This window comes from Pseudorasbora parva, chromosome 13, assembly GCF_024679245.1.
Source record: "Pseudorasbora parva isolate DD20220531a chromosome 13, ASM2467924v1, whole genome shotgun sequence".
Lineage (NCBI taxonomy): Eukaryota > Metazoa > Chordata > Actinopteri > Cypriniformes > Gobionidae > Pseudorasbora > Pseudorasbora parva.
Window position 1 is genome coordinate 16,297,915 of NC_090184.1, and position 22,362 is coordinate 16,320,276.

At 38.4% G+C, this 22,362-nt stretch overlaps 1 protein-coding gene across 5 annotated transcripts in view; it reads right to left on the reverse strand.

Annotated features, from left to right (window-relative positions):
• Window positions 1-22,362, reverse strand: part of LOC137038593 (novel protein similar to vertebrate membrane associated guanylate kinase, WW and PDZ domain containing 1 (MAGI1)) — a 140,288-nt gene that overhangs the window by 81,119 nt on the left and 36,807 nt on the right. For all 5 annotated transcript variants that reach the window (XM_067413299.1, XM_067413300.1, XM_067413298.1 and 2 more), the window contains exons 3-4: window positions 22,191-22,307; window positions 3,469-3,588 (exon numbers count right to left, since the gene is read on the reverse strand). In XM_067413299.1, coding sequence (XP_067269400.1) covers window positions 3,469-3,588; window positions 22,191-22,307 — 237 coding nt within the window. The remainder of the gene's footprint in view (window positions 1-3,468; window positions 3,589-22,190; window positions 22,308-22,362) is intronic.

A 22,362-nucleotide genomic window follows, 5' to 3' on the forward strand; every position in this document is an offset into this window, starting at 1 on the left:
TTAATAAAGGTTGTCGAATCTCAAAAAATGTTCATTGTATTAACTCAAAATTTTAATTTCAATGAACTCAAAATTTTAAGGCAACCAGGTAACTTTTTTTCTAAATAATTTTTACAGTGTAAGCATCTCTGCAATTTACAATAAAAAAATGTGTTTCCATATAAAGACATGAGATAGACTGAGATAAACTGAAGGGAAATTAAACTTACTATGAGTTTTACTCCCTCATGTAAGATCATGTCACTGTATTTTAGATATGAGTGCCATTTTATGAGACATCAGTCAAACTTTGCTTCTCCAGTCATGTTAGAAAATATAAAATATTAAAATAAAGCAGTTACCCAAAATAAGACATTAACCAATTTAGACAATTCTGAAATTCATGTCAAATTTAATTTAGCTTCATAATTTAGCACTGCATACATTCGTACACCCCTCTGAAACTAAACAAATTCATCAACTACTCTTTACCTAGAAGACAAATTAGGGTTCTTTAGAGATATAATGTTCCAGGAAGTCTGCTTGATCAATTAACAAAGAAGCAAGGTATAATTATATCAGGGAAATAAGTTAAAGGCAATTTTTGATCAACCGTTGAGCCAAGACATTTAAAGAGAATTCATTTCTTGACAATTAAAAGTGTTATATAGCCCACAGACTCATACTCAGACTTAATGCTGAGAAACAATGGAACCACTTAAGGAGAGAACTGTCAGGAGACTTATTTCTTAGCACAAAAGCGGACAGTGGTACATGAGGATTACTAAATCATTGTTTTAAGTGTGAAAATATAGCAAAAGTAAAACAAATGTAAAACAATGGAATTGTGACAAGATCCCTGAAATAATCAGGCCTTCATTTTAAGTTTTCATTTAGTGATGAGTGATTTTATTTCTAGAGAAAGAGCAGAAGAAATAACAAGTCAGTGTCTCAGAGCCAGCAAAAGCTATGAAAAGAGTGTCTGTTTATCTCACAGAGTAGGAACCAGCCTGCAGAAGTCACATGCTTGGTTGTTGTCTACCCTGGAACTGCAGCAAAAGCACAATACAGTCAATTACCCTTTTCCAAAGCCCATATTTACTAAATATAGACTTCTGTGAATCCATACTCTGGTCTCAAGAGACTAAGTCAATCATTTTGGATAACAGCATCCAAAATGTTATGGCATTGCTATAGGAGGAGTAGAGTGAGAAATGCCTGGTTCCCACAGTGATATTCAGAGGTAGAGAAGCTCTTATATAGGGATGTAGGAGAGATGAAGGTGTGAGGGAGTTGTGCTTTATCAGTGCTGTCATGAATTCACACACCACTGCTAACCTTTTGTCATTCCCTGCATTTTTGGGCATTTTTTCAACATCACAATGACGATGTGCATTCTGCCAAGGTGAAAAACCATCGGTGGACATCCAATCTTAGCACTTTTGACCACCCGTGGAGGATTCTGTAGAGACGAGTTGAGCAACACTCTCCATTAAAGATCAGGGCATTTAAGGAGGTCATCATCCAGGAGATAAACAGGACAAATGTTGGCTCAATTTGTCATGAACTTGTACATTTAGGACTAGCAAAAGTGGATTGCGTACTAAATGCACCTGCGCCATGCTCTTTAGACTATGCTCTAAATCATTAAAATAGGACCCTAAGTACTAGACAATTATACATTTGTTGATTTAAAGGGTTAGTTCACCCAAAAAGGAAATTGATGTCATTAATGACTCACCCTAATGTCGTTCCACACCCGTAAGACCTCCGTTCATCTTCAGAACACAGTTTAAGATATTTTATATTTAGTCTGAGAGCGTATGAAAGTGTATGCACACTATACTGTCCATGAAAGGGAATAAAAACGTCATCAAAGTAGTCCATATGTGACATCAGTTAATTAGAATCTCTTGAAGCATTGAAAATACATTTTGGTCCAAAAATAACAAAAACTATGACTTTATTCAGCATTGTCTTCTCTTCCTTGTTTGTGTTCAATCCTCAAATAAAGATTCAAACGGTTATGAATCTGTGAATCGATCAATGATTCGGATCGCCAGTGTCACGTGATTTCAGCAGTTCCGAATCATGAATCAATATGCCGATTCACAACCGTTTAAATCTTTATTTGAGGATTTAACACAAATAAGGAAGAGAAGACAATGCTGAATAAAGTCATAGTTTTTGTTATTTTTGGACCAAAATGTATTTTCAATGCTTCAAGAGATTCTAATTAACTATTGATGTCACATATGGACTACTTTGATGATGTTTTTATTCCCTTTCTGGACATGGACAGTGCATACACTTTCATACGCTCTCAGACTAAATATAAAATATCTTAAACTGTGATGAAGATGAACGGAGGTCTTACGGGTGTGGAACGACATTAAGGGTGAGTCATTAATGACATCAATTTCATTTTTGGGTAAACTAACACTTTAAAGGTCCCGTTCTTCGAGTGTTTTCGAAGCTTTGATTGTGTTTACAGTGTGCAATATAACATGAGTTCATGTTTCGCGTGTAAAAAAAACTGTATTTTTCACAAAATTTACTTATCTGTACAGCACTGTTTTCTCTGTCCTAAAAACGGCTTGATGATTTCCTTGTTCTATGAAGTCCCTCCTTCAGAAACACGTAACGAGTTCTGATTGGGCCAGCGCTTCCCGTGTTGTGATTGGACAGCAGCTTAGCGCACTTTGCCCGGAAAGGTCCCGCCTCTTACCATAACGGGGAGATGCAAGCGCTGAATGCGCGCTCTTCTCCACGTGGGAGAGCAACAAGACCACGCCCCCTATTTTGCGTGTTCTTGTGGGCGGAGGGTTAGTCAACAAACGGTTCTAGTGACGTCATTCCTGAAGGAAGTGCAGGGGTGTAGTCCAAACCGGCCGTTTGATGTAGGCTTTGAAAGGGAACTTCTGTTAAATAAAATATCTTGCTTGGCATTGAACTTTGAGCTTTATAATTTTACAGGTATTATTTATGCTCTAACAGCAACATTACACACTAACTAAACAAAAGGGAGTGCCTCATTTATGCTGTGCAGTGTAAATTATTATGCTGAATATAGTATAATATAATACAAATATTAAATTAAAAGAACAAATGTAAATGAAAGCATTTCCACTAGTCGTCACATAGTTTTGTCTTCCAATGTCTTCAGAAATCCCTGAACAACAATGTTCCATTGACAACAAAAAATCCATGATGATTTTTGGGTAAACTATTGGTTTAAACTTTAAGCTGTTGGATAGATGAGTATTGCCAACACAACAGTTGTGTTGATGCCTGTTGATATCTGTAAATGGAGCTCCAACTGTGAATCAATAGATTCACAAAACTGGATACAAAGCCCCATAGATATAATGCACGACCTTAGAAAAAGAATCCAAAGAACATTTTAAATAATGAAACGATGCATTTGCACTGGAACACTTTATATTCTTCTTAAGTTGTCCAGGTATGGTGTCGTGAATGTGGGCTGACCTTTGAACTTTCCGCTCTCCAACAGCGCCCCCGACTCCTCCAGCGAGAAGAACTCCTCAACGGTCACAAAGTTATAGTCGACTCCCGTGATCTCGCCGTCTCGTGGCTGTCTAGTCGTACCTGCAGGTGAAATCGGACAGGAAGGGACGCGTTAAATACAGCAAGTCCAAATAAGTTACCGAATTATTGACAGATCTCTGACCCGCGCTGCAGCCTTCAGCTCAATGTGTGTGTGCGCGCTCCCAGATTAAGATGGCATCTTATCCCCTCTCCATCCAGCCTTGACTGACAAGTTAACAGGGCTATGAACAGCCCAGACCAATTACAGCGATCCAGCCTCGAAAATCTGACACGGCCCTCCCTCTCCCCGCAGGCTTTGAACGGCTCCACACTGACACAACATCAATCACGAATTCTTTATCGCGCTCCAACCGCACACACAGATGCTACCTCCTTTCTGCTTCGATATCTCTAATTAAGAGTCTGATAAGCGGAATCCCCCAGTACATCACAACATGAATATTAGTCCCAGCGCTTCACTCTGAGGTCCGGCACTCTGCAGTGTGTGTGTGTGTGTGTTTGTTTGTGTGCATATTGATATATTCACCCGCAGCTCGCACAGCCAGAGGCCTCCTGGAATGATTAGACCGAATTACTAACCGCCACACCCACCACACGTCAATCACAGCTAGACAAGAGGACACTCGGAGCGAGGAGAGGGAGACGCAGCTTCTGTATAATTTAAGGCTGGCCTCAAGGGTGTGTGCGGGAGCATATGTGACCGTACAAAATTAAGCACTGCCTAATGCACAGGCAACGACTGGATCCCGGGCCAGAATGGTGTTGTGAATCCTGTATAATAGGAAAGGTCTGTACATAAACACGTTATGCATTTGTAAACTGCATGTTATGGCGCTTGTGTGACTGCGTGTTCGTTTAATAATCAGTAATATACACAATGACTTTATCGACGTTGGCATAGATCATTTTGAAGACAAGCACACTGCTGTGTGTTACAGATGTACAATCAAAGTGGCCGGCCGCTCGCGGTTTGGATGGTATTGAGCGGGTTTCTTCCGTGCCAGTGGACACGAAACGAGATGGATAGATGGTTAATAGATGTGAGAAAGAAAAGATCAAACATAGCCAGAAATGAACCCAAACACAATTCAATACGCAATATTATAAGGACAAGCAAAAACTTCTGTCTTTATGGTTAAAAAAAGTCAACATATTTGTTCTTTATAGGAAGCGGTTTCATAAAAATTAAACAAAATCCAATTAAGTGACTTTATTTTAGCGCAGTGAATGTTTATATGTTTGTCAATGAATAGTATGCCATATAATTTTGGTTTTATTACGATTTTTCCAATAAATGGGCAAGAATAACCCTGGTGTTCTACATGACTCTTGTTCTTTCTGAAAACAAACCACTTGAATGCTAGGAGCTCATAATAGGAAATAGCACATTTTCGATAGCATGTGAAGGCAGAATGAAATACAACGATCTAAATTTGACCCTGACACTCACAACTACTAAATTATTTTATTTAGATGAAGAAATTGTAATGAGTACACACAATCTCCAATTATATACAAAGGAAAGCAGGAAGGCTACTACTGGTGAAAAAACAGTTAATGCTGTTTGCTGTATTCGACAATCTATTTGTAGTTAGTATGTAGCTTATTAGCCTACTGTATTTTTACTCAAAGAGATAGTTCACCCAAAAATAGAAAATTGTCATCATTTATTCACTCAAAAGTTGTACCAAACTCGTATTCATTTCTTTGTTCTGCTGAACATATGTTTGGAACAATGTTTGCTACCAAGCAGATCTCGGCAGCCGTTGGCTATGGTAGTCAAAAAATTCTATGGTAGTCAATGGCTGCCGAGATCTGCTTGGTTACAAAAATTACAAAAACAAGTATTTTTCTTTTTGTCCAGCAGAAGAAAGACATTCATACAGGTTTAGAACAACTTGAGGGTGAGTAAATGATGACAGAATGTTCATTTTTGGGTGAACTCTTTGAGTAAAAATACAGTAGGCTTATAGTAAGCTACATGCTACATGCTAACATGACATTTTTTGGTAAACCTTTCCTTTTAATATAGCTGCAGTTTTGTATATCTAAAATATAAATAAACAGTACTAATGGGATGGCAATGTTGAGTTACAAATATAGTCAGTGGCATATCCAAGAAGCGGAAAAAAAACATTTCTGGAATAGACTTGTAAGTGTAAACAACAGCTTGCTACTATTACAAATATGCTAAAATTGCAAACCAAAAATATTCTTCTCCAAATCCACTGTTATTTTAAAAGTCTACAAATATCAGCAGATTCCCAGAGGCTCACAGGGTTGGCCGTGATACCTCCTCCTCACAGACACTATAGACAAGCTCAGTGTGAATAATTCTCTCAGAGCTCCGGCTAAGTGATTGAAGCGCACATCAGAGACATCGAGAACACATTAGGACTCTCACCCTCCATGAATTAATGATGAGCTCATTAATTGATTGCCAGGTGCTTCTGACCCGTTGTGTCATAACGGCGACCTTCTATAAATAACCCCACGCTGACCTCAGCAGACCCAAGGTCCTTCTTATGACAGATTGAGACCTACAGCAAGTGCGACACTTCAGTTCACACGCACTCAAACAAACACACACTCAGCAGAAGTCTTCCTTCAACATTAGTAGGGGTATTCAGCGGGGCGTACTGATACATCTTATTTCCACTTTGGTGAAGGACCACAAATTATGCTCAAGGCACACACAAAGCAAATTAATGACAAACACATGATGCCAAAGAGAAAATTATATAACTTGAATCAATCTTTCATGCATCGGTCAAGCAGCACTGATGTATAAACGAGTTTAAAAGTATTGTTTTACTTTTGAAAATGCAATCAAAGCAGCTGATTTTGAAAGTACATTGTACGTCATATAAAAGCAGAGTCATCTGTGCAGTTCAATCTATTCTCTAAAGAGACCCCCTCTTTACTTACCCATTATAAAAGCCATTTAATTTGATTCTATTGCATGAATAATTGATAAACGGCCGACCGTTTCTTAATTCCTTTAAGCGGTTTAATCCTTTGTGTCCTGTGCTCCTCTTTAGCAGTGGACCATGTGAACTCTCTCTCAGTCTGCTGCCCCGGTCGATCTCTTTTGTTCAGTGGCTTTGGTTTAATTGAACACCAGCTATATTTGTTTTATTCTAATGTGCCCTCATTTGAAATCAATACAAAATTACTTTAAATACCTGAAAATACTCCTAAATAACAATGTAGTCTCTAGTGGACGGAATCTGATAGACAGTGAGAAGGAATTGACTATGCTAGAAAAAAAAATATTATATATGCATGATGTTGACCTCTTTATAAACTTGAAATGGGGCATGATTGGATGAGCTGCATTAAACAATCCAATCAAGCCAGAAAATACAATCATGAAGTGAATTCAATTCCAAATGAAATATAAATGTAAAAAATGTTTGCTGGAGATTTAAGTATTTTGAATGTATTATCGCAGCATATTCTTTGCACACTGTCCTCCTGCCTACAGCTATATGAGACAGACATTATGTAATAATGGTCTGATACAGTCATACACTCTCTAATAGTCATTATACTGCAGTCATTTGACTTAGTGAGCAGCTTTGCTGTCTACAGCCGTATAAAGGTTCACAGGTAAAAGCCAATCATTCCAATAGGAATCCATGCAATCAGGAATTTCTAATGAGCAGTGTTGCAGGTAACACATGTAATCAGATTACTTTTTTTCAAGTAACTTGTAAACAGTGTTACTAGTAAGGGTGTAACTAGTTACTAAGTAATTAGATACTGCCATTTAAAGGGTTAGTTCACACAAAAATAAAAATTAGCCCATGATTTACTCAGGTCAGGTGTATATGAAATTCTTCTATCAGACGAATACAATCAGAGTTATCTGGCTCTTCCAAACTTTATAATGACAGTGGCTTGTTGGGTAATTTTAGTCCATAAAAGTGCATCATTCCATCATATAACTGCTCCACTCGGTTCTGAGGGGTTACTTAAAGGGGGGGTGAAACACTCAGTTTCAGTCAATCTCATGTCAATCTTGAGTACCTATAGAATAGTATTGCATCCTTCGTATCTCTGAAAAGTCTTTAGTTTTATTATATTTATAAAAGAAATATGGGCTGTACCGAGTCTTTCCGGAAAAAAACGAGCGCCTGGAGGCGTATTGAGTGGGCGGAGCTAAAGAATGACGAGCGCGCACAAAGCGGTGACGTCCTCAAGCTTGGAGAAACCCATGGCTATCGATCAGATTCAGTTAATACAGATATGATCCAGAATCAAATTCGGAGGCTGAAATAAATTGAACAGAGAAACAGCAACAGCAGAACGTCTGTCTCTGTGGTATGGACTGTATTTAGTGGCCTGTCATCATTTGTGTGTCTTTACTCGCAGTTTTTGAGGACATGATTCGGTTTATATGACTTGTATGCGACTAAACCTTAGCAGTAGCAAGCAAAACTGTTTTGCACGTCATACTAGTGTAACGTTATACATAGAACAACAATGGAGTAACCGTTAGCGCATTTGAATGACGAAGCACGCGATCGTGTCGTTTACTGATGTTTACTCACGTGACGACAGCCAACAGCTTACACATTTGAAGCAGTTTAACTCACCGGCTGCTTCCAATGCAGGACCGAACCTTTATCGCTGGGACCGCTCCGTCAAAAACACACTTCTTTGGTATGATTTGGTGAAGTCCTGTGACAGCAGTGACAGTGGAGATCCACTTTGCGACGCGACTGAAGCGATGTTGTGAAGCTTCCTGTCATTTCTGCGTTCAAATCGGATCAAATGCAGCGCTGCCTTCCCGGAATGCTGTGCTGAAGCGTTGAAGTCGCTTAATGTCATCCATAGGAACAAAGTGGAGCGCGGCGTGACAGAAATGTTCAGGGACGACTAGATCTGCAGCTGAGAGAGTGTTTATGGGCGTGCATTTCCTCTCTCGCTCTAGTCACGCGCGCACCCTACCGGGAGAAGAGCCCGTACGGCCCATACAAGGACCTTCCGATCTATTAACGTCAAGCCGACCCATACTCGAAAAAAACTCTCCGAAACTTGCAATAATTAAATGATAAATAACACAAATATTCTTTAAAGGTGGGGTAAGTGTTATTTCAAAACCGTTTTAGAAAAAGGACTCGGGCCGAGTGGAATAACAAACTTGTAGCCAATCAGCAGGTAAGGGGCGTGTCTACTAATGATGGTGAGAAGAGCGCTCGCTCTCGCTCGTGTGTTTCATTATTCAAAACACACGAGTCACACATGACGGACAATAGCCGAGAACTAGCCTAATATGTGCTGGCTTTTGCTTGAATATGCTCGTGTGTCATGTTCGCTTGTTTGTCCATTTGCGATCGTATTGTGTCTCACTTCAGCGATGATAAGGATCCGTTCATTTCCACACCGTATGGAGCATCTAAATCCCCTCAGTGTGTGCTTCAAGCATCAGCTCACAAAATGTGTCCGACAAATAAGATACTATACTCCTAATATATGTCTGTTTCCTCTTTTTATGATCTATATAACCCTTATCTGGTCATAATTGTAATATGTCGTTAGTTGGACTGTAGTTATCGTGTACTATAGAGTTGTTCATGAGAACATTTTGTGTTTTTGTGATCGCTATAACTCTAATCTGGTCATAATTGTAATATGTTGTTAGCTGCACTATAGTGCTCGTGTACTATCGAGTTGTTCATGCACTCTAAAAAATGCTGGGTTAAAAACAACCCAAGTTGGGTTGAAACTGCACCGACCCAACAATTGGGTTGTTTTAACCCAATGGTTGAGTTGTTCTTACCCAGCAATTGGGTTGTCTTAAGCAACATTTAACACAACCACTGGGTTAAAACAACTCAACCATTGGGTTAAAACAACCCAATTGTTGGGTCGGTGCAATTTCAACCCAACTTGGGTTGTTTTTAACCCAGCATTTTTTAGAGTGTGAGAACATTTTTTGTGATCACTTTAACTCTAATCTGGTCATAATTGTAATATGTCGTTAGCTGGACCGTAGTTCTTGTGTACTTTAGAGTTGTTCATGAGAACATTTTGTGTTTTTGTGATCGCTATAACCCTAATCTGGTCATAACTGTAATATGTTGTTAGCTGCACTATAGTGCTTCTGTACTATCGAGTTGTTCATGAGAACAATTTTTGTGATCACTTTAACTCTAATCTGGTCATAATTGTAATATGTTTGTTAGTTGGACTGTCGTGCTCGTGTACTATCGAGCTGTTCATGAGAACGGTTTGTGTTTTTGTGATGGAAGGGATTAATTTTTCATTGAATATTCGACCTGGATTAGTAACACACAGATTCTGCTACAGTCGTTGCCTGGGTTACGTATGTGTGGGGCGGAGCTATCAATCTAGGGCCGAGACCCTTTTGTGGGTAGGGGCGTGTTTGTTTTGGTGATTTGAAATATCAACAACAGTTACCAGAAAGCACATACCCCACCTTTAATATTTAATCTCACTTTATGAATCAATGTCTTGACATTTGATGATTCAATGCAACCATACTAATAAGCAAAAAAGATAAACATCAGATTTGTGTTTCTTTCTTTTTTTATGCTAAAGTAAGTGTGCTGAACTTTTTTCTCCTATGTCCTACTCACAACTGAAAGGTTTGTTTGAGCTGTGCACTTTGCATTGCCTTCCGCCTCAGTCTTATTCATTTCACTTACAGGGATAGCTCACCCAAAAATGAAATTTCTGTTAGTAATTACTCACCCTCATGTCATTCCAAACCTGTAAGACCTTCGTTCATCTTCAGAACACAAATGAAGATATTTTTGATGAAATCCGAGAGCTCTCTGACCCCCATAGACTCCAACGTTATTACCACTTTCAAGGCACAGAAAGGTAGTAAAGACATTATTAAAATAGACCATGTGACTCCAGTGGTTCAACCTTAATTTTAAGAAGTGACCAAATAAAAATTTTTTTTTGTCTTTTGTGTCAGTCTCAGACTGTGTGAAAGGGCCTTTACATTTGCCAAAAACAACTTTTTTGTTATTGAAAAACAAACAAGCAATCCTAGCTCAGATTACAAAAGGTAACACAAAAGTAACAGAACATTACTTTTGTAACTAACACAATTAGTTACTTTTTTAGAGAGTGACAAGTGTTTGGAACACATTACTTTTAAAAGTCACTTTTCCCATCACTCCGATGGCAAGAGATTTCACATGGGGTTCAAGTTGGAATTCGCTGCACTATACAAAAGAGAGTGCTGTTTGGTTTGAGTGACTTCATGTAGTACACAGTCCAATGGACCTGTTGAGTAAAATTTTGCAGAAATTTTGCTAAAGTGAATGCACCTTTAAGCAACACCATGATAAAAATAGAACCTAAAAAGTTACCAATTCAGATCGCACTACATAGGTTACAACTCACAGCATTACAATTGATTTGTAAAAGAGTTTGATATTAGCAAGTTAACAGAGTGAGATTCTATTAAGCATGAATTTTGAGAATATTGAATATTTGAGAATATGAATATTGAGAAACAGTACATATTCAACTGATGAAAGTATTTATTTAATACTTTTTGTACTGAATAAATAATATTTAGGCAGAGGCTATTTCAAAGAAGCTATATTCTATTTACAATGAGTGTAAATAGTGGTGGATACCATGTGCATGTGTTTAAACAGACACAAATAGCATCATATTTACACTAAGTGCAAATCGTGATAGATGATATTCATACAAAGTGTAAATAGAAATGATATGCTGTCTGTACAAAGGGTAAATTATTCAAGCAATGGTGGACAGGGTTAACAAAAATAGCCTTCCGTTGTCAATTTGCACTTAGTGTAAGTAGACACTGCCTTTATAATCTTCCCTCATTTTGGATATTCTGGAATTGCCATCTCTGTAAAGAAAACACACGTTATTTTGCCTTTGATTTTTGGAAAAAAGACAATTCAGTGTTTAAAAGATGACATAAACCAAATATGCTCACCTTAATATAACATACGTACATACTTAATAAAAATCAACATAACTATTTAACTTTTTTTCCCAGCAGATTCAAGGTCAGGCTAATTGTTGACCTTAGATCAAGGCATGATGGTTTATGCATTCACGTCGCCCCAAATACTGTCAAAATTACTGCTGCATATATTGGACAGGTAAAGTATGACTACCAAGCTGGAGGCATCCAGACTGTTTACTCCGCTATTTTCTATCTCTGTCAGATGAAACTAGAGCTCCCAGCCGGAGGCCTCAGCAGGCCTTCCTGTCTACTCTACTTAGCCAAACTAAAGCCCCTTCAGGGTCAGGCAGAGTGATCTACACAGCTATTCTACATTGTGTGAAAAAAATGCTAATTCTGTCATTGTTTACTTTCCCTTTTGCCCATTCCAAACCTGCATGAATTTCTGTTTTATATGAAGAAGCATTTTTCAATAGAATGAAAAGGAACAAATAGGGACAAGGGACAACCATCATTCACTTTCATTGTATGGAAAAGAGCAGCTTGGACATTCTGCTAGATCGCAGATATAATAAGGAAGCATTTGGCTCATGTGTCTGAAAGATGCATTTAAGATCAGTAGAGCTGACAGAGCTGGTCTCAGAGTATAAGAAACATATAAAAGCCAAAACGGCAACAAACAAGAGAGTGATATGAAAAGAAACTGCTGACAAAATGAAAATGTGCTTATATATTTATACTACACCTGGCAGAACTGCATTACAATAGCTCTGCTGTTGAGTACACCTATATTGTTGTTATTATACCACAATTTTCACTACATCACCATGAATGAAAGTTTATTATCAAATAACCTGTATTTTGCATTGAAGTAAGAATAATCTTTATTTGGTCATTTGTATGCTGTTTCGCAAGTTAAATATGTAATATCGAATGTGGTGTCGCATTACGATTGCTGTGAATTATTTTTGCAGCACTACCCTTACAAAAAAAGAAGCTTATTCAAGTTTGCTATTAATATACTTCTTTTAAACTAAAAAAGAGAATGTTTTACGTTTAGTCTACTTTTTATGTACTTCTCAGAAATATACTTAGGGTTAAGGTACAATTACACTTAACTTATACTGACAGAAAAGTCTATACATTATATTGCCAAAAGTATTGGGATACCCCACCAGAGTACTGAATTCAGGTTTCCAATCACTTCGATTGCCACGCAGACAGCTTCTACAAACAATTGTGAAAGAATCACTCTCAAGAGCTCAGTGAATTCAAGCGTGGTACTGTGATAGGTTGCCACCTGTGCAATAAGCTAATTTGTGAAATTCCCTGCTAAATATTCCATGGTCAACTGTTAGTGGTATTATAACAAAGTGGAAGTAATTGGGAACAACAGCAACTCAGCCATGAAGTGGTAGGCCGAATAAAATAACAGAGTGGGGTCAGCGCATGCTGAGGCACACAGTGCGCAGAAGTCACCAACTTTCTGCAGAGTCAATGGCTACAGACCACCAAACTTTGTGTGGCCTTCAGATTAGCTCAAGAACAGTGCATAGAGAGTTTCATAGAATGGGTTTCCGTGGCCAAGCAGCTGCATTGAAGCCTTACAGCACGGTAGTGCAATGTAAAGTGTTGTATGCAATGGTGTAAAGCATGCCGCCATTGGACTCTAGAGCAGTGGAGTTCCTTTCACTGGAGAGACGAATCACACTTTTTTGTCTGGCAATCTAATGGATGAGTCTGGGTTTGATGGGTTGCTAGGAGAACGGTACTTGCCTGACTGCATTGTGCCAGGTGTAAAGTTTGGTAGAGGCTGGATTCTGGTGTGGGAGTTGGGCTTGGCCCCTTACTTCCAGTGAAAGGAATTCTTAATGCTTCAGCATATCAAGACATTTTGCATATCAAGACAATTTCATGCTCCCAAAATTGTGGGAACAGTTTGGGGATGGGCTCTTTCTGTTCTAACATGACTGCGGCATACAACAAAATCAGCTTCATTACCTGTATATACAGATATATTTAAAGCATAAAAATTAAGACCTAAAAAGGAATATAGAAGTATACTTGCAGTATAAAACTACTAAACAAATATGTAATTACTAAACTATCCGTATACATGCAAGTTCAACTGTAGTACTGTTGTAGTCAGTAATACTAGGATCTGGACTGCAGGCTGGCCATTTCAGTACCCGGATCCTTCTTCTACGCAGCCATGATGTTGAAAATGATGCAGTATGTGGTGTGCCATTGTCATGTTGGAAAATGCAAGGCCTTCCCTGAAAGAGACGACGTCTGGATGGGAGTCAGATGGGAGCATATGTTGTTCCAGAACTTGGATATACCTTTTAGCATCGATGGTGCCTTTTTAGATGTGTAAGCTTCCCATGCCACACACACTCATGCAACCCCATACCATCAGAGATGCAGGCTTCTGAACTGAGCGCTGATAACAACTTGGGTTGTCCTTGTCCTCTTTATTCCGGATGACATGGCATCCCAGTTTTCCAAAAAGAACTTTGATTCGTCTGACCACGGAACTGTTTTCCACTTTGCCAGAATCCATTTTAAATGAGCCTGGGCCCAGAGAAAACGCCTGTTCTTCTGGATCATGTTTAGATGTTAGATAGTTTGGCTTCTTTTTTGATCTATAGAGTTTTAGTCAGCAACAGCGAATGGCACGGTGGATTGTGTTCACTGACAATGTTTTCTGGAAGTATTCCTGAGCCCATGTTGTGATTTCCATTACAGGAGCATTCCTGTGTGTGATGCAGTGCAATCTAAGGGCCCAAAGATCAGGGGCATCCAGTATGGTTTTCCGGCCTTGACCCTTACACAAAGAGATTGTTCCAGATTCTCTGAATCTTTGGATGATATTATGCACTGTATGATGATAACATCAAACTCTTTGCAATGTTTCTCTGAGAAACTCCTTTCTTGTATTGCTCCACTATTTTTCGCTGCAGCATTGGGGGAATTGGTGATCCTCTGCCCATCTTGACTTCTGAGAGACACTGCCACACTGAGAGGCTCTTTTTATACACAATCATGTTGCCAATTAACCTAATAAGTAGCAAATTGGTCCTCCAGCCCATCCTTATGTGTACATTTAACTTGTCCGACCTCTTATTGCTACCTGTCCCAACTATTTTGGAATGTGTAGCTCTCATGAAATCCAAGATGAGCCAATTTTTGGCATTACATTTCAAAATGTCTCACTTTTAACATTTGATATGTTATCTAAATTCTATTGTGAATAAAATATAAGTGTATGAGATTTGTAAATTATTACATTCCTTTTTTATCCACAATTTGCACAGTGTCCCAACTTTTTTGGAATCGGGTTTGTACACTTACAAGTATACTACTAGTATATTTCTATTGGTATACTTACTACATAAGTAAAGTTTACGAATACTTATGAATAAATTAACTTGAAGTATACTTATTTTTTGTAAGGGTGATATTGATGATGATAATGCTGATAATGATAATGAAGCTGATAATGAAAATATCTGTCACTCTTTAAAACACAAGTAATGTTATGTGTTACTTTGCATTTAAGTAATAAAGTAACATAATAATAAATGTTTTTAAGTTAATTGTATAATTGCTCCACCAATTTCAGTAACACTTTAGAGCAGGGCTATTTAAATCTTGCCCTGGAGGGCCAATGCGCTGCAGAGTTTAGCTCCAACCCTGATCAAACACACCCACTTGTGATTTTCTAATGATCCTGAAGACATTGATTAGCATGTTCAGCTGTGTTTGATTAGGGTTGGAGCTAAACTCTGCAGCACATTGGCCCTCGAGGGCAAGATTTGATTAGCCCTGCTTTAGATAGTATAACAATGAGAAAATCATTAAAAATAAGTGACACATACAAAAATAGCTACTGTTAGCAAGTTGGCCACTGAGTGGACTGACTTGATTTAGGGACTTTGATAACTGCACGCAGTGGAAAGACGTCATGATCCATTTCCTCTGACCAAATTGTGTCCTTTAAAGCTTTGACTGCCTTGTGATGATTATTAATCATAATCTGAACTCTGTTTATTATCATAATAGAATCAGCTTTTTAAAATGCAATCTGTCAGTTTGGCAAATTACGCAGTGGAATCAGTCTTACTGTAATAATCAGACAGTATCTTGAATATATCATCAAAGAGGGCTAAATGCAACTTCTCCAATGATCATTATGCCCAAATATTTTTAATTGAACCTGTGTTTAGACTGTCAGGCCAAACTTGATTTTGTACATATCTGAGTGCAGTCATCAAAAAAATATTCCAATCAGATACACAAATAATCAGATTTAGACTGAACGTTTTGTCTGCAAGTTCAAACACAATAGATGACTCCAAAATTAAGCAGCATGATGACTAAAATTATCACACATCAGCAGCTGAAACATCTGTAAACATCTCTGTTTGTACAAACTGCTTGTCTCTCCAGGACTAACAGTAGAATTTTTAGGTGAGGAGAACATTGGGAATTGAAATTAGCTGTAAGGGCCCTTTCATCATTCAGCACAGATTGAGACAAAGAAGAAAACTAAGCAGAACAGTGTGTTTTGTGTGTTCACTGTCCTGTGTAATTATTTGAATAATGAATGTTTGCGGATGTCCATGTGAGAGCGGCACATATGAATCATAAAGTGTGTTGCTGTATCCCAAATGAAGCCTATGTGTGTTTTGGAAGAGCCAAAGCCAAGCTCAAAGGCATGCCTGCAGTTATTGTGTGTGTGTGTGTGTGTGTGTGTGTGTGTGTGTGTGTGTGTGTGTGTGTGTGTGTGTGTGTGTGTGTGTGTGTGTGTGTGTGTGTGTGTGTGTGTGTGTGTGTGTGTGTGTGTGTGTGTGTGTGTGTGTGTGTGTGTGTGCGTGTGTGTTGTGTCAGCAAGCAGAATGGCACACGGCGGGCACCGTCAAGCTCGGCATGACCTACTTCACTATAAATCAGAGATTACCCCACTCAAGTCTACGCAATGTTTCAAATACACTCCCACACACGCTCAAACACACGTGCAGCGCCAGACCATGCGGCATCATGTCCGAGCTACGAGAGCTGACTAAAAACTTGTCATACAATGTGTGAGGAACAATGAAAAGACAGAGAGCCAGCATCACCAGGAAGTTCCCAAAATGGCCACGAATGTTTTGCAATATAATCAAAGTCCCGTTGAGGCAAGCCAGTTCACTCTGCGGCCATCTGCGGCCATATTGGTAACACACCCCACACTATCAGAAGAGAGCCTGCGGTTACGCCCACTGAGTGGCAAAAAGACTGAGCGGCAGCATTGGTTCGCAGCATTAATGCTTCAAATACACACAAAACACATTTAAACCGAGAAAGAGCTTTGAGATTTTACAAAACAGATTTGACAAGAAATCTGAGGTATATTTTTACAGACTACTGAAAGCTACAAAAAAGAGAAGCAAATGGATTGCTGCAATAGAAACAGCTGGACGAATAAAACGTGATTTTACAGTTATCGTTTTGTTTAGTTTTGGGGTAAAATCATACCCTGTATATTGTATTGTTATATATTGTATTGACAAAATGACAACCCATCTATTAAATAGTCTGCATAAATTGGATGCTTTTAAACAAACACTGAAAAAAACTATACAAGTTAGATTTGACCATATAACACTAATATAAGTCATCACCCTGATTTAGACCTACTTATTAATATAAAGCATTCACAGGGACATTTTCTTCATGTATTTCACCAGTGTCAAAATGCAGGCACATATACATGTCAGGAAACACAAATCCTGGCTCCAACTCAATATCCATCACGGATCTTTGGACGCTGGCTCACTAAACATTAGGACACTGATGACTCTATTTCTATCTAAGTCCTCATTGTACAACATCACTACTGATATGAACATCGGCAGAGCTGATATCTTTCAACATTACTCGTAATGTTATTACATATACGTGCAACATTGTAGCAGTAAATATATTATAAATGTTAGCTAGATTACATTCATTACCTATATGTGTTTGCTGAATTAAAATAAAGTAATGGTTTGTATTTGTAAAAACATCTATCGCATGTGGTTATGTGTAGTGAGTTGACTCATGTGATTTAAGTTTTGCGCTTTCAGTTAAGGGAACATATTGAGCATCGATGCTCCCTGTTTTTTTTATGGTGCATTGTGGGACTTTTTAGGGAGCGAATGTTTCAGTGCCCTGGAAGAATTCTGCAATTGTGACAGCCCATAAAAGAGATAGTTCACCCAAAGATGAAAATGCTGTCATCATTGAATCATCCTCAAGTTGTTGTATAAAGTACTATACTTGGATAAATGATTTTAACCTAGCTGATCTCGGCAGCAATTGACTACCATAGTATCCCCCCCACCACCACACTATGTTATTCAGTGGCTGCTGAGACCTGTTTGCTCACAAACATCCTTCCAAATATCTTCTTTTGTGCTCAGCAGAACAAATACATGTATACGGGTTTGGAACAACTTGAGGGTGAGTAAATGATGACATTTCCCTCTGAAATGGCCAACTCCCTGGCCAGAAGGAAGCTGGGAGCTGATTGAGATGCACCTGAAGTCAACATACACATTAAGCGAACAGAACCAGAACAGAACCAAACCAATACAGAATATATACTATAAGAGACATACAAATACAGATCCAATCAAAATGAGTGAGGAAAGATTGATTCTCTGATTCTTTTTCAATAATATATTTTGGTAACACTTTAGTATGGGGAACACATATTCACTATTAACTACAATTTTTCCTTCAATAAACTCCTTTTTTGCTGCTTATTAATAGTTAGTAAGGTAGTTTTTGTAGCATTTAAGTTTAGGTATTGGGTAGGGTTAAGGGATGTTAAATAAGGTCACGCAGAATAATGCATTAATATGTGCTTTAAAACTTCTAATAAACAGTCAATATCCTAGTAATATGCATGCTAATAAGCAACTAGTTAAAGGGGGGGTGAAATGCTGTTTCATGCATACTGAGCTTTTTACACTGTTAAAGACTTGGATTCCCATCCTAAACATAGACAAAGTTTCAAAAACTAATGTTGGACGTTTGATAGAGTATTTCTGTGTCAAAAATACTCCTTCCGGTTTCTCACAAATTTCGGAGAGTTTTTTTCGCGTATGGGTCGGCTTGACGTTAATAGAGCGGAAGGTCCTTGTATGGGCTCTTCTCCCGGTAGGGTGCGCGCGTGACTAGAGCGAGAGAGGAAATGCACGCCCATAAACACTCCGCGCCACGCTCCACTTTATTCCTATGGGTGACATCAAGCGACTTCAATGCTTCAGCACAGCAAGTCACTGCTGTCAGGACTTCACCAAATCATACCAAAGAAGTGTGTTTTTGACGGAGCAGCCCCAGCGATAAAGGTTCGGTCCTGCTTTGGAAGCAGCCGGTGAGTAAAACTGCTTCAAATGTCTGTGCTGTTGGCTCGTCGCGTGAGTAAACATCAGTAAATGACACGATCGCGTGCTTCGTCATTCAAATGCGCTAACATTACTCAATTGTTGTTTTATGTATAACGTTACACTAGTCTGACGTGCAAAACCGTTTTGCTTGCTACTGCTAAGGTTTAGTCGCATACAATAGTCCATAAACCGACTCATGTCCTCATAAACTGCGAGTAAACACACACAAATGTTGACAGGCCACTAAATACAGTCCATACCACAGAGACGGACGTCCTGCTGTTGCTGCTTCTCCTGTTCAATTTATTTCAGCCTCCGAATCTGATTCTGGATCATTATCTGTATTAGCTGAGAATCGATAGCCATGGGTTTCTCCACACTTGAAGACATCACCGCTTTGCGTGCTCGTCATTCTTTAGCTCCGCCCACACGATACGCCTCCAGGCGCTTGGTTTTTTCCGGAAAGACTCGGTACAGATTATATTTCTTTTATAAATATAATAAAACTAAAGACTTTTCGGAGATATGAATGATGCAATACTACTCTATCGGTACTCAAGATTGACATGAGATTGACTGAAACTGAGTGTTTCACCCCCCCTTAAATAGTTAATAACCTTAAAATAAACTGTTACCGATATTTCAAATCAGCAATACAATTTGACAAGATTTAAATAACAAATTGCTTATCTAGCTCATGGCACACAATAAACCTTTTTAGGGTTATCTGGTACATTATAGAATAAGTAAACTCAATGAAAAAAGTGATTGGCTCTTTTAACTGAAAGCCTGGACATATACCTATAATTTTTCCCATTTATTTGCAACACAATCTCATGGCAATACGTAACTATTTTGCCTTTGCCAAATTGGAGGCTAATTCGTATGAATTTTCATTAACATGGTTCCATACAATTTGCATTTAGCCAAGTGACAGTTATCTATGGGTGAGGTTAGGAGAGAACCTCCATGCTTTTTTCTGAAACTACATGTTTTCATATGATTCATGCCATACATATATATGCGTAATCGCCATCTCATAATATCTTGTGAGACTGTGTTGCTATTTTGTATGAGTGGTCTATTTCCCCATCCTTTTACTGTCTCTGGTAATAATTCCACCGTAAAAACTAGCAGAACTTCATCTACTTAACAAAAGCTTATGATTTTGATGGAGGTTAATCCAAATCTATGTCTTATCACCGCACAAAGATTAAAATGGGAGAGAAATTACTCAAAATATAATTAGGATTTTAAAGCTCGGGATAAAGGGCACAAAAACATTAAAGCAACAGGGAGTTGAGCGGAAAGGAGGGTGTGAAAGAGAGAAGACTGATAGAAAAGAGCATGAAAAGCTAAGTGAAAAGCATACACGTGTTATAAGGCCATATTCAACAGTTCTCTCACACAGAGAACTTCCCTTTTATTCAAAACACCACTGCTCATATTAAAGGATTATATAAATTATAACAACTGTATAAGATTCTTCAGACATATCTTGGCATTCCGCATGGGGGAAAAACAGTATGCTGGATTTGAAATTTTATAAGGGTGTCATATATAAATAACAATGATTTTTGCCGCAACTACTGCTTTGATAATGATCTTTCACCTTCCCCCCTCTGTCTCTCTATCATTCCCTCGCATCCTTCCTTTCTTGTCGCAGTGAAACCAGTTGGAGCTGTCAACACCTGCTTTCTATTAAATGGATCACACGCCAATTAACACTTCATCAGGAAAACTGCCGTACCTTGAGCTTGATCAGCAAGCGTGCAAGATGTTAAGTGCTGTTGCATGAAATAACAGGCTTATTTTCTTGTTTAAACTTATGTGCTTCGGGTACTTATGTGTGTTTAACCTTGAAAAATGACATATAACATCTCTGACAGCGATGAAATGGAGCAAATGGAGAATTTTGCTTTAGTCTTCTTCAGATTTGTCTTTTGAGAAGAGATCATAACATCATAAAATGTAAATATAATACAAATATTTCAATGTGCACTCAAACAGTACTAAATCCTTCTTCCAAAATCCTTCTAAAACCAACTCATTTGAGTTAGGCTATCCACATGATTTTATCTTATATTCTTACTGTAAATAAATAGTTTCTAAGTAAATGATTGATTCATGTGCCATTTTTACCTCCTAAACTCTTTACGATAATTCCGATAGCACGTGAAGGCAGCATAAGACACAGCAACAGCTCAACCAATAATGTGAGATTGGGGTGGAGCTATCTGTTTGTTTGACCAATGACAGAAGCGGGAAAGTGTTTGGGAAACCTGTTTGGAAAACAGTAACTTTTTTCTTTCTGTTTCTGACAGAATACTAGTGACAGATAGATATAAACCGACATAAATTAGACTTCCATATAGCTAGCAAAAAAAAACTGTTCTAAAGTTATGAAAATTATATTTTCAAATGTTCACACAAAAATAAAAAACATTGTTAGGGCTCATATTAGGGACACATAACATTTTTGCTTTGAAAAAAGCACGATATAAACAGTGGAATGGGGAAAAACGCAAGGTCTCGAGACATGTTTTTTAAAAGTTGAACTTATTTGAACTTGAGCTCTGCCTTTTTAGAACGCTGTGTCATGCGCAAGACGCTGCAAAACACGTAACGGTTGTACACGTTCATCTAGTGTCTTTACATAGAAAGACAATGAAAAAGTAGCGCATTGTGAAGGGCCTCTTAGACGAACATCCAACAAAAAGAAAATGTTCAATGAATTATGTAAAAAGAGTCTTTGAGAACATCATTTTGAGAACATAATTTCTGGAAGAACAATTATTCATAAGTTTGAGAGAACCTCGCCAGAACGTTAGCTAAAATTCTGCGAACATTCAAAGATGGGATATAGGTATTTTATTGTCTGGTACCACCAGACCAAGCTCAATCTTTCAATCCAAAGACTGAACATTGGTCTGTGGAGTCTGCTCTGTATTTTCTACTGCACAAGAGGAGTGATCAGCAGGCATAATTCAAATGACTCTGCACGCAACTGGATAGTCCTTCAACAAATCAGACCACAAGAGGCGTGATCTACAGGTATTGATCCATACTTCTCTATCCGTCATTGTATTAAACCCACCAATAGCGCGCCAGGTGGATAAGCCAGTCTGTGATTGGTTCTCGCAAAAGTGTGACAGAAACAGGATAAATGAATGTACAGGTTTCAAGTCTGAGCTGCGGGGCGAAATCAAATCGCTGTCAGATCAGGCTGGGTTTACCCAGTCTAGGTATTTTAAACTCTCAAAGCAATATTTTGTGGGGGTACTCACAGGGCACGGCTCTCAAGTAGAGGTTTTCTCTGATCACCTGCTGGAGTTGACTGTCCATGGAACCCGGGGTGAAACATTTGCTCAGGTACAACCTTAGATCCTTGCATAGAGTTGAGCCTAAAAGAAAGACAGATGAGGAATTAGAAAGAGAAAGACGGACAATCAAACAAAC